The 12,725-nt window shown below is 39.0% G+C and overlaps 1 protein-coding gene across 6 annotated transcripts in view; it reads right to left on the bottom strand.

Annotated features, from left to right (window-relative positions):
• The window catches only part of LOC108719599 (protocadherin Fat 1), a 144,477-nt gene that overhangs the window by 57,551 nt on the left and 74,201 nt on the right, over nucleotides 1-12,725 (bottom strand). For all 6 annotated transcript variants that reach the window (XR_005966765.1, XM_041589045.1, XM_041589041.1 and 3 more), the window contains exon 4: nucleotides 2,935-2,996. Coding sequence is in view for 5 of the 6 variants with exons in the window: in XM_041589045.1 (XP_041444979.1) it covers nucleotides 2,935-2,996 (62 nt within the window). In the remaining variant the exon portion in view is untranslated. The remainder of the gene's footprint in view (nucleotides 1-2,934; nucleotides 2,997-12,725) is intronic.

Here is a 12,725-nt window from a genome sequence, read left to right as displayed (position 1 = left end):
ATGCAAATATACATTTAGTTAGTTACTGTAAAACAAACATCTGTACAATGCAAACGAGTGCTAAAAAGAAAGTGCAATTTCCATGAGAAACAAATGCTGCCTATTGACTGGATTTCCTTTTCAATAAACTGCATTTCTTTTAGAATGCCAAAATCTAGATGAAACATGATTCACACACCCTTTGGGAGATTTTTAAATAATAGCTTTCTGGAAACCAGTTATCTGGAAAGTCCCCAAAGCAGCAGTGTCAGAGTCCTGTTTGACAAACAATTCTGATTTGGTTTTTGTCGCTAAGACAGAACTCATATTTATCATTATTAATGATAATTACAGCAAAAATGTACTAGCGGGTTCAGTCATGCAGGATGGCATCCACTGACCTATAGGTGCCCTAGTAGATATTTTGGAGCTCATTTTGGACCTTATGGCATTTATGGGGCACTGGCAAATGCAGAAACTATAGGGGCAAATCTATTTGCCTTTATCCCAGTGATTCCCAACCAATGGCTCAAGAGCAACATGTTGTTCACCAATCCTTTGGAAGTTGTTCCCAGTGGCCTCAAAGGAGGTGCTTATATTTGAATTCCTGACTTGGAGGCATAAAGACCATGTGCACTGCCAAACAAAGCTTTCTGTACACTGCCAGTCCACATAGAGGATATCAAATAGCCAATCACAGCCATTATTTGGCACCCTCAGGAACTTTTTACATGCTTGTGCTGCTCCCCAATTCTTTTTACTTAAATGTGGCTCAAAGTTATAAAAGATTGGGGATCCCCACTTTAGCCCATCAGTGCTATTTAGTCATATCCATGGGTGGCAAAATTAGAATCAACCAGGGACACTGCATTAATGAGGCAAGATGAGAAACTCGCCTCAGGTGGCAGCACCCCACAAGTTACATGGGGCAGCAAAAAGTCACTCCTGGTAGCTTCAAGAGATTAATTTCTAGTTATAAAATTTGGCTCTTCTAGCGCAAAGAAAGCAGAGGGTAAGGAGGGGGGTGGCAGCACAGAGGGGTTAGAACTGGCCCTGGAATCAACCACTCAAAATTAGGCCCCTAATAAGACCTGACCCCAACAAAATTACAAGTAAGCCCAATGCGAAGTTGGCCTCAAAGTCTGAGAAACACTGTTGCATGGACAAACACAGAAACTCTGAAGAACTAGATGAATATACCAAAGCTGACCATAGAGCCTCCTAATCTCCCAATGTTTAGATCAGGTGTACCCAACCTTTTTCAACCCATGAGCCACATTCAGTTGTAAAAAGATTTGGAGAGCAACACAAGCATGAAAAAAAGTTTCTGGGGGCACCAGATAAGGGCTGTGATTGGCTATTTGATAGCCCCTATGTGGACTGGTAGCCTACAGGAGGGTCTGTTCGGCAGTAAATCTGGTTTATATACAACCAAAACTTGCCTCCAAGCCTGGAATTCAAAACTAAACTCCTGCTTTGAAGCCTCTGAGAACAACATCCAAGGTGTTGGTGATATTTCTACTCAGAAGTAAAACCAGTAAGTACATGTGATAACCCACATATTAGGGCTATGAGGGTGCACTACTGGAACAGACTCAGAACCGATAACACAAGTGCAGAAAAAAAATCAGATTAAGGACAAATAATTTCCATTATTAAAATCTATTACAGGAGACAACTTCCTCTAGAAAAGTGTCAGTTCCAAGCTGGGAAACATATTGTGTTAAATGTTACTTCATTAAAATGTGATAATATGGCGATTCCCTGTGATTCTCATATTCTCCCCACTGTGACATGCCATAGTAAATAAATATCAGGCAAACATGAAAAAGACCAAACTAACAAAACAAGTGAAAAACAGAACCAATCCAAACTCAGAATGCTCCTGCCGGAAGCTTTTCACGGATCCATCACTAAACCTTAGTGCAGTTAAGGATCAGATTTCCTTGTAAATATGACAAAAACCCACCGACCCATCTGGTCAGCATTTGAGTGTTAAATGAATTGCCAGATGGACACCACACTTGGCTTAGGCCTTAAGCTAGGTCTTAAACTGGGTTCTGGGTTTCTTCCCAACCAATTCTCAAACTCTCCTCCAAATAGGAATAGAATCATTAAAAGCATTAAAGCTTGCATTACACCATATAATAGCCTTTTATGCATTTGCTGTACCACAGAGCTTCTAATAAACAGAGCATTGCTGCAAAGACTAGATGAGTTAAAAAAAAAATAGCAATTTAATGTAACAAAAAAATTGTTTTAAGGCACAATGCCTGGCCATTTGTCAACAGTCTTATGTATGCCCCCAGTGTGACTTGGGTATTCTCTATAGTTCCCCCTTTAGTCATAAATACAAATTGTGTGACCAGGTAGCCATGTCAAACTGGTGTTTTTTGTCTCTCCTTGTAGGAGATAGAGATATACCCCTGCTTTTTGTAGGAACATGTGTATTTAAAGGGGTGGCTCACCTTTAAGTTAACTTTTAGTATGTTATAGAATTGCCAATTCTAAGCAACTTTTCAAATGGTCTTCATTATTTTTTTTTTTACAGTTTTGAATTATTTGCCTTCTTCTAAAAATTTTGGGTGACGGGTCCACTTTAATAAACTATGCAAGTCAATGGGTGTCTTCTCGAGCAGACTTTTCCCAAACCCCCTTTTTGTTTTTTGCTGCAACTTTTTAAACGCACAATACTTTAGAACTTATGGGCGTTTTTTTTTTTTTGCTGAGAAACCTGATGGAAAATTTCGCCCATCACTAATACCAGAATGTACGATAGTAAATTAGAATTAAAGAAATACCTTGTATGCGACGCAGGATGCAAAGTACCACGCTGACTAGACAGAAATACTCTAAACATATGTTACTTAGTACACACATTTAGATTATGCTCATACATTTTTAGGTATCTGCACTTCACCCAGATTTTTTTTAAAAAAAAATGTTTTTACTGACCTCGAGTATATGTTCCGCTTGCTGCTCTCTGTCCAGTTTTCTGGATGTAGTGGCTATTAAACCTGAAAAAGAAAAGTATGTTCTTTCATATTTTTGTCAGCAAACAGTTGCAGTAAGATAAAGAAACGTAAATGTTACAAAATGTCTTTCCCTCTTCGCCTACAATAGAAAAGGCAAAGGGATTGGCAAGATAAATGGGTCCAAAACTGCAGAGATAACCCTGCTAGGGGTCCAGGTCTAAAGGCTGGTTAAGGTGAGTCATGTGTTCTGATAGATAATGTCAGCTGAAGTACAATTTGCGGTAAACACTGATTTGCTAGATATTCTTGGAGCTATACAACTGGGAAGTGTCCCCAAATTGCCCTAGGTTGCACAGTCTTTCTAGAGGGCTGCAGGCTGGGTAGTCTAGTTTAAAAGAACAGTGTGTGGGTATTGTATATGCTCTAAGAACAATGAACATTATATACAGGCGTGAGATCTGTATGCATTGATCCAGAGACTGACAGTTGTCAGGTCTATGTGGAGCAAGATCATATACTCTAAAGGGATGCAGAACAAAGGCTAACCTTGCCTGTGCCTTTCCCTATTACACATACCTATAAATTCTTACCAGTACCTACACTCATACAGTGTGCATTCCAACAAATACAGCAAACCATGGAGTGTTGTCCTCATACAGGCTTAAGTATTAATTCCATTGATAAACCAATGTTCTTACATTTACAAATGCACAAATAAGCATGGTTCTTTCCACAGAACGTTCTATTCTCATTTGTTATACTGATCAGTTAGAGCAGGGGTCCAACTAAGTTACTCTTAAATGGAAAAAGTGTTGGGGAGCAACACAAGCGTGAAAAAAAGGTCACAGGTTTGGTAGCCCCTATGGCAGTGGTCCCCAACCAGTAGCTCGTGAGCAACATGTTGCTCTCTAACCCCTTGGATGTTGCTCCCAGTGTCCTCAAAGCAGGTGCTTATTTTTGAATTCCAGGCTCAGAAGCAAGTTTTAATTGCATAAAAACTAAGTATAGTGCCAAGTAGAGCCTCCTGTAGGCTGCCAGTCCACATAGGGGCTACCATATAGCCAATCACAGCCCTTATTTGGCACCCCAAGGGACTTTTTCATGCTTGTGTTGCTCCCCAACTCTTTTTACATTTGAATGTGGCTCATGGGTAAAAAAGGTTGGGGACCCCTGCCCTATGGGAACTGGAAGCCAACAGGAGGCAATGTTTGGCATTACTATGAGTTTATATGCAATCAAAACTTGCCTCCAAACCAGGAATTCAAAAAATAAGCACTTGCTTTGAGGCCACTGGGAGCAACATTCAAAGGGGTGTGTGAGCAACCTGTAGCTCATGAGCTGCTAGTTGGGGATCCCCGAGTTAGAGGATAAACTAAAGGATCTACAGTTCAAAAACAGGTTATATTTCCCTTTAAACTATGCTACAGCCTCTTATAATGGCATCACAAGGATACAAGTGTTTCACACGCCACATCTTGTATACACAAATGACCTGAGACATTAGGGCACTAAGCCAGAGTAATGGCTCTTTTGAAGATTGCCAGTTAACCATAACCAAGCTGCCCTGGAAGGAAGAGGCCACATATTTTATCTGACTTCCAAGCCTCATGAAGGTGATTTAAGAGCATAATCCTACTCCTAGTTCTGTGACCATGGAGGAGGCATTTCCGGTCATATAATGTGCAGCTGTCTTCAGGCACCCATAAATCCAAAAAAACTGCATAATACTTCCCATCTCTTATTGCTTTTCTTTTAAGCTCAGTTTATGTTTTAGATGTATGGATTGATAAGTGTTTTTCATATATATACATATGGTGTTCCTGTTGTAGTTTGCATGTAGTTAACATGTTGGCTACAGGATGATCTACCACGTAATCGCTCATATATGGACACCCAGAACAAAAAATGTTGATTAAACAGCAGTCACCACTACCTGCCTAGACATAAGTAAAGGTATATGTAGTCGAAACAATGATTTTACCAATGCTAAAAGTGCTCAAAGAAATGCCACATTTTTAGACCCAAACCAAACAAGTGTATGCAAATGATTAGAATAAGAGGGCTCTCAAACACAATAGGCAGGTAAAGCTAAAATCTCTAAATACTTTGAAGCTAAATGTTCACTCTAGAAAGCAGAGACTGGAGCCTTTTAGCTGGCGGCTTAGATGAATAACCCACAGGGACTTAATCAAGGACCTGATCCTGCCAACGAAACAGAGTTGGCAGGAGACAAAATCAGGAGGAACAAGTGAAAGGTTTGATAATTAGTGTTGAGAAGAGACACAGAGATCTTTTAATTTCTCTGCCTGCCCACGCTGTTGACTGCTTCTGAACAAAAAGACCCCAGTGACATCTCAGGTAAACAGTTGGATACATTAGACCTTGAAAGTGGGACATCATTGCTGGCTCCTCGATGCCAAGTCAAGTACTGCACACTGTGGTGCTGGTCAAGCGCATTTACACATTTTACAACCAGTCGCATAAATGCAAATGTAATATTATGTTGCAAGTACTTTCCAGAGTGGGAGGCCATTAGCCTTTCTGTATTAGGGAGCTCACCGTTTTACAGATTAGAGGCAGTCCACGGGTTACGTACGAGATAGGGTCTGTAGGTTTGTTCTTAAGATAAATTTGTATGTAAATTGAAACATATACATTTACTTATTAAATCCAACTTAGACAAACGTCTGTCTAATCATAGTATTTTTTTTTTTACCTTACTGTACATGTTTATTTTTACCTTTCTGTGCTCTGCAGTAGACAACACACGCCAGAGGGGATTGGGCCAGGTGGTTTATTAAAGTAAATGCTAATAAAAACCAAGCAAACCACCGTACATTACTGTAATAGCCTCTGTCTATGAGTTGAATGTAAGTTGGTGTATGTAACTCAAGGATTCCCTGTACACATGAGGAGGGAAAAAAGCAGAAATGCTAAAGCCCAGCTTCTGGTTATTAGAAATGCAAATGTGTAATTGGGTTAGTTCAAGGGCCCAAAACTCCCTGGGGTGGGAATGTACACAAAAAAGGCTCTGTAAAGGCCCCCCATGCATGGGCCGATAAAAGCTGCCGACAGACCGAGTCAGATCTCAAAAGTCGGCCAGATCTCAATCGGGCAGGTTAAAATATCCTGTCTGATTGTGGCCCTATCTGTGCGTTTATTCGGTCCTGCGATCCGACTGCCCATTTCGGATGCATTATGATCCGATTGTTGGGTCCATCAGCCGGATATCGCCAACTTCAATGTGGGCATATAGGAGAGAGATCCACTCGTTTGGTGACACCGGCAAATGAGAGGATCTCTACGTCTATGGCCACCTTTAGATGCTTTCTGGACCTCAGGTTTACAGATATGGAGGAGCTGATTAACAGTGACTGATACCTTGGGAGAATTTTTCAGGCATTTGTAGAGTGTTCATCGCAAGTCCTATGGTTCTCTACCAAACAAGTATGGCTCCTGTATGGTCACATGTCTGGGTAATGAACTGTCTGTACACTGCTCAAGCGACACAATTTCAGTTAATTATAATACTACACACTTATTCTGATTCTGGGGTCCTATAGACATTCCAGGACCCAATTTACAACCAGGTATAAAAAGCCATTTCCCAGTTTTCATATTTTCTCCTTCCTAACCTAAGACCAGATATAAGCATGTGGAATAATATAAAATAAGCTATGGCTGTTCTTCAGCACAATTCCCAACAAATGTAGACCTCATAGCAAGCAGTTTAATCCTCTAGGGTCATTCATCATTCTGCCTCTGCCACTAATAGGACCAAAAATGACCCTTGCTGCTTTCAGCAGCTGATTTATGATGTTCCTGACAGTTTTTTTTTTTACCATTGCCTTGACTACTGTTTAATGTAATGCAGAAGTCTAGTGAGAAATGTATTTATCACCAGGGAGTGACTAAAATCTCAGTCATGATAAGTGAGGGAATTTACAGATACTTGTTGGAAACCACAAGTGTTTAACCCTATTCCACCCTGGATTTATAAAACAACATAAAGAGGCTGTGCTAAATATTGAGAATTTGAAGAGCCCATTGACACTAGTCATCAACAAAACTTGTACCTGACCTGTCATAGTTTGTTATATTTCATTTGGCCAAAATGTCTATCCTGTTGCTTTAATGAAACATTTATGATAGAGGTTAGTTGACCCATAGGCTATGGAAGCAAATTGCTAAACACTTTAATTCATAATGAAGAATGTTATATTGCTATTGCTGGATCACCGCAAGAGCTAGGGAGATTGGATGGGGAAGGGATGGCTAGCAAGAAGCTAGGTTTGATTTATAATGATCACTTCACCGTCCCTTCATCTTGCCATGGCCTTATACATATACATAATGGATCTTTTGGAAATTTGGATCTTCATTCATAAAAGGGATCGTTCACCTTGAAGTTCAATTTTAGTATGTTATAGAATGGCCAATTCTAAGCAACTTTTCAATTAGTCTTCATTAATTTTTTTTTATAGTTTTTGAATGAATTGCCATCTTCTTTTGACTCTTTCCAGCTTTCAAATGGGGTTCACAGACCCCATTTAAACATCAAATGCTCTGAAAGGCATTTTTCTATTCAGGCCCTCTCCTATTCATACTCCAGTCTCTGATTTAAATCAGTGCATGGTTGCAAGGGTAATTTGAACCCTAGCAATTGCTGGAATTGCAAACTGGAGAGCTGCTGAATAAAAAAAACTAAATAACTCAAAAAACACAAATAATAAAAAATGAAAACCAATTGCAAATTGTCTAAGAACATCACTCTCTACATCATACTAAAAGTTAATTTAAAGGTGAACAACCCCTTTAAATCTACTAGAAAATAAACATTAAATAAAGTTAGTAGGCTGGTTTTGCTCCCATGAAGGGGTCATTATATCTTTGGATCAAGTACAAGGTACTGTTTTTATTATTCTTACAGAGAAAAGGGATTTTTTTTTAAATTGGATTATTTGGATAAAATGGAGTCTATGGGAGATGGCCTTTCCGAAATTTGGAGCTTCTTAAATAATGGGTTTTAGATAAAGGTCCTAAGTTTACACCTGATATTTTTTTCTATTACATAGCTCAAGGTACTTTCCCAGGCTTTATTGAAAGGTGGGGGGTATTTTAAAAACTGCCAATAGGTGTGATATGATGATAAACTATAATGTGTTCTTTCTAAGCACGCTCATTTAGATTCTAATCATTATTCCCCCCTATATGCACAAAACCAGTCATTAACCCTTTACAGAGCAAAACAAAGTCTTGGAAAACTCCCGTTCCCGTGCTAAAAGCAGAAAAAGAGCTGAGGACTGATTCTGAGAAAAACAGCAGAGAAGCGAGGCATCAATCATTCTAACGACTCTGTGCAGAAGACCTGCAGCCCAACTCAGACAAAATGTATTTGCTAGGGGGAGAAATAGCTGCATGACAAGCAGGGAAGGATGCAAACAAATCAAACTGGAACTTTTGCTGTGAGAAAATATGAAGACACCTCTAGTGTTGGAAAGGGTTACAGGTGACGCAACGTTATCCCCATGATACAAATATATGGCATCTGTCACTACATACATCCCCAGCCTATATATTTTACACAATTACAGTCCTCAGAACACAGTAGTTATGTAAATGTACAGAACTTGAATTATTAAAATTAACACAATTTAAAAAAAAAAAACCTTTATCAAAACCTATGCTTTCACGTTTCTGTAATTTCCTACAAATGTTCTAGTCTTTTTATAGTGACATTTATAGAATGAGTGGGTGCTTTTTCTTTTTTTAGAATGGAACACTCCAGCACCTGAGTTATCCTGGAAATGGCACAGGTATGGGATCCATTATCTGGAAACCCCTGAATTACGGCCGTTTCCCATTGACTCCAATTTAAATCTAAATAATCCAGATCCTTTTTCTCTGTAATAATAAAACAGTAGCTTGTACTTGATCCCAACTAAAATATAATGAATCCTTATTGGAAGAAAAACCAGCCTATTGGGTTTATTTAATGTTTATATTATTTTCTATTAGATTTAAGGTATGAAGATCCAATTATGGAAAGATCCACTATCCAGAAAGCTCCAGGTCCCAAGCATTCTGGATAACAAGTCCAATACCTGTACAATATTTGCTTGGTATTAATAATCAGTAACAAGTTTACCCCCTGCCACAAGCACACTGTGGCTAGGACTATTCAATAACATTAACAACATAATTTGTACATATCCCATATCATTACTTGAAAAATAAATTAAATATCATACACATACTTACACCACAACTCATAGGTACTTTGGGCAATGAACTTGTGAAAGCTAAACAGGGTTACTTACTTTCTTACCACAATTACACTCTTTGCTCCTATTTACGAAATATTTGATTACACGACAGACCTCGAAGTGCTTCTTATACATAGTAATGAGGGATGCAATTATGTTAGGATATAACCTGGCCACAGAATAAACTGCTTTAGCCAGTAATTGGTTTTATGTTTGGATGGAATTATAGGGATGGATGGGAGGAGGACAAATAATTGGCCACGGGTTCCCTGTTAATATCAGAGATTGCAGAGGACAGAATCAGCCAGTTTTCACTAACAAATGCTTTCATTTAATAGGAGACCAGGTGGCAACCCTTCTCAGTACAGCCAAACACAAAGACATAATAAGTAGCTCCTTTCATATGTAGGAGTGCTGGCAGTAACAACAGTCTTGTTGAAGGTTAGGGCATATCACAGACCAGATAGCCAAGGTCCTCAAAGCTCCTTCACAAGATGTGTTTTTCTATGAAAGAATATTGGACAATTAAAGTGTATCGCCAGTCTACTGCCAATCTCTGCATTTGCATTTTAGCAAGTGTGTAGATGGGAAAATAAGAGCTATACATCAGGAGATCAGAGCAAAAAGGAATAATAAGGGAACTACAATATCAAACATTGATCCGATTTGATCCACCAGCAAGTTTTAGAATGAGAAATGCTACTCATTTATATTCTACAACCCAAATACTGTGTTCAAGAACCAATTTGCTACACAAAACACTGAAGTCTAAAGGGGGCCATAGACGTAACAATTACAATCTTTCTTGGAAAAGATATTTCCAAGAAAGATGGTTTGTTTCAATACACACGTGTAGAGCTGAATTGTCAGATATACAGGTAGCAACAAGAGAATTCTACCTGTATGTGACGATTTAGCACTAACAATGGACGATGTTCGGGTCCCTTCAAAGGCATCCGATCAAAATTTTCCGTCCAGCCTGATCGGCAAGCTGACCGATATCGAAGTCTTCTGCCGATATCAGTCGGCTCTTTTCCCAACATACACGCACCGAATATCAGGCGAAAATTTGTTTCGTACAATATTATCTGTGCGTCTATAGCCAACTTAAGGCCCACTGCTAAATTCAAAGTATGACATCTTCATTGTATTATAACCGGTCTTTAGTGCTGCCACATGACTGGTATTTGACCAGCCTATCCAGTAAAATACCTGCTAGAGCCGGCACCAGTATTAAAAAAAAAATCCCGAACAATGTACTTGCGGGTAAATTTAAAAGATTGTATAAATCGCTCCCTTCTCTTATGTGCGCCACTACCAATCCCCCCTTCTACCCACAGGCCTGCCCATTTCCCCACCCAGTTTGCCGATTTCCCTCCACATTTTCCAGCCCCATTCATCTTCCTTCCACCCAACCCTTCTGTTTCCCGCCCCATATGTTATAGCCTAAATAATAAATAAGTAGCAACCCTACCTACCTTCCAACCATGTTGTGGTATATTGGATAATCAGCAGATTACAGATCTGGTAACAATTATTAAATGCTACTTTCTACACATTTGTACATCTAACAGTTTTTATTCAGGGGTGAATTTCTCTACAAAATAAATTTACAGTACAAAAACTAGTGAGTAACGGGATTTGCTGTTGACAAGTGAAATAGCTTTCTTGTAACTGCAGTAGAGAGGTTTATGCAGCTTATCTACTGGCCCGAAGCAACTCTCTCTGTGTGAAATATCCTGGAATGCAATTTTAAAAGAATGCAGCGTAATCTTATTTCTATAAATACTTTATATCACAAAAAGTCTGGGCACTCCTTTGAATTAGTGGAATTGGCACATTCCAGAAATGCATAATTACTTAATATGGGCAGGATCATAAGATTTCACCTTTCCAACAAGACACACACAGCGCATTAGTTCTTAGTAGGCAGGAAGAGAGAAGCTGACCCTACACCAGGTGTAACTTTACCCTGTACTAAAAAAATCTATGTCCTCAGTTCCAAAACGGCTGAGTTCCAAAGGGCAACATATTTAATTTTCTGTGGTTTCTTCATTATTTCGATTTTGTTCAGCTATGATCTTATTTTCCTTAGCAACCAAGCAGTGGTTTGAATGAGAGACAGAAATATGAATAGAAGAGTCAATGAATAGAAGGATAAGGAATAAGAAGTAACAATAATAACATATTGTAAGATTACAGAGCAATCGTTTTTTGGCTGATGGTGTCAGTGACCACCATTTGAAAGCTGGAAAGATGCAGGAGATGAAGGCAAATAACTTGAAAATTATAAACCATAATGAAGACCAAAATGTAAAGCTGCTAGGAAAATGACATTCTATAACATAGTTGTTAAAGGGATTATGTCATAATTATTATGATGTCGTTTTTACACTGCAAATAATTCACTCTACAATATAAAATTGATTCCTGAACTAGCAAGTGTATTTTTTGTTGTTGTAATATTGGTGTGTAGGTGCCTTCTCAGGTCATGTGCTTTCAGAAAGAGCCAGCACTTTAGGATGGAACTGCATTCTGGCAGGCTGTTTCTCCTACTCAATATAACAATGTGTCGCAGTGGGACCTGGATTGTACTATTGAGTGCTGTTCTCAGATCTACCAGGCAGCGGTTATCTTGTGTAAGGGAGCTGCTATCTGGTTACCTTCCCATTGTTCTGTTAGGCTGCTGGGGGGGTTGATATCACTCCAACTTGCAGTACAGCAGTGACTGAAGTTTATCAGAGCACAAGTCACATGTCTGGGGACAGCTGGGAAACTGACAATATGTCTAGCCCCATGTCAGATTTTCAAAATTAAATATAAAAAAAAACTGCTTGCTCTTTTGAGAAACGGATTTCAGTGCTGAATTCTGCTGGAGCAGCACTATCAACTGATGCATTTTGAAAATAAAATCCCATGACAGTATCCTTTTAAATCACCCAAGTAATAAAATAAGTTGTTCCATGGGTGAGAAACAACAAGCCTGACCGTACCACATACAATGATGGAGGGGTTTAAGGAATGCATAATATTGGAGACAGAATATTGGACTGGTGCAGTTTTCCATGGTTCCTATAAAAGACTAACCTGGGCAGAACCCTGACCTCAACCCAACTTAACACCTGCTGGGTGAACTGAATTGGTGACTCCAATCCTAAATGGCAACAAAAATGCTCAACCTTACTAAAGCTTGTAACCAAATGTAAGCAAAACATGCTAAAAATATTTCAAAATCTACTGAAAAGGCTTCCCAGAAGAGTAGAGGGTATTATAGGGTGGGGGGCAGCAAAGGGAGGCGTGACTTCATATTAATACCATTAGACAGTTGTCTGAATAATTTTGGCCATGAAATGCATTAATTCATTACAATCTGTGGTTGTGTGTGTATATGGGGTAAGACAGAGTGTTGTAGATAACAAACCATCATTTTTGTCAGTGTGTGTTTTAATGCAAAAGGGAATACAGCTTAATTGGGACCAAAATCATTATTGTTTTAATGAGAAAA

Source organism: Xenopus laevis, chromosome 1L, assembly GCF_017654675.1.
Source record: "Xenopus laevis strain J_2021 chromosome 1L, Xenopus_laevis_v10.1, whole genome shotgun sequence".
NCBI classification, from domain to species: domain Eukaryota; kingdom Metazoa; phylum Chordata; class Amphibia; order Anura; family Pipidae; genus Xenopus; species Xenopus laevis.
The sequence above is the reverse complement of the archived record's forward strand: the minus strand, read 5'-3'. Positions and strand labels throughout refer to the sequence as shown.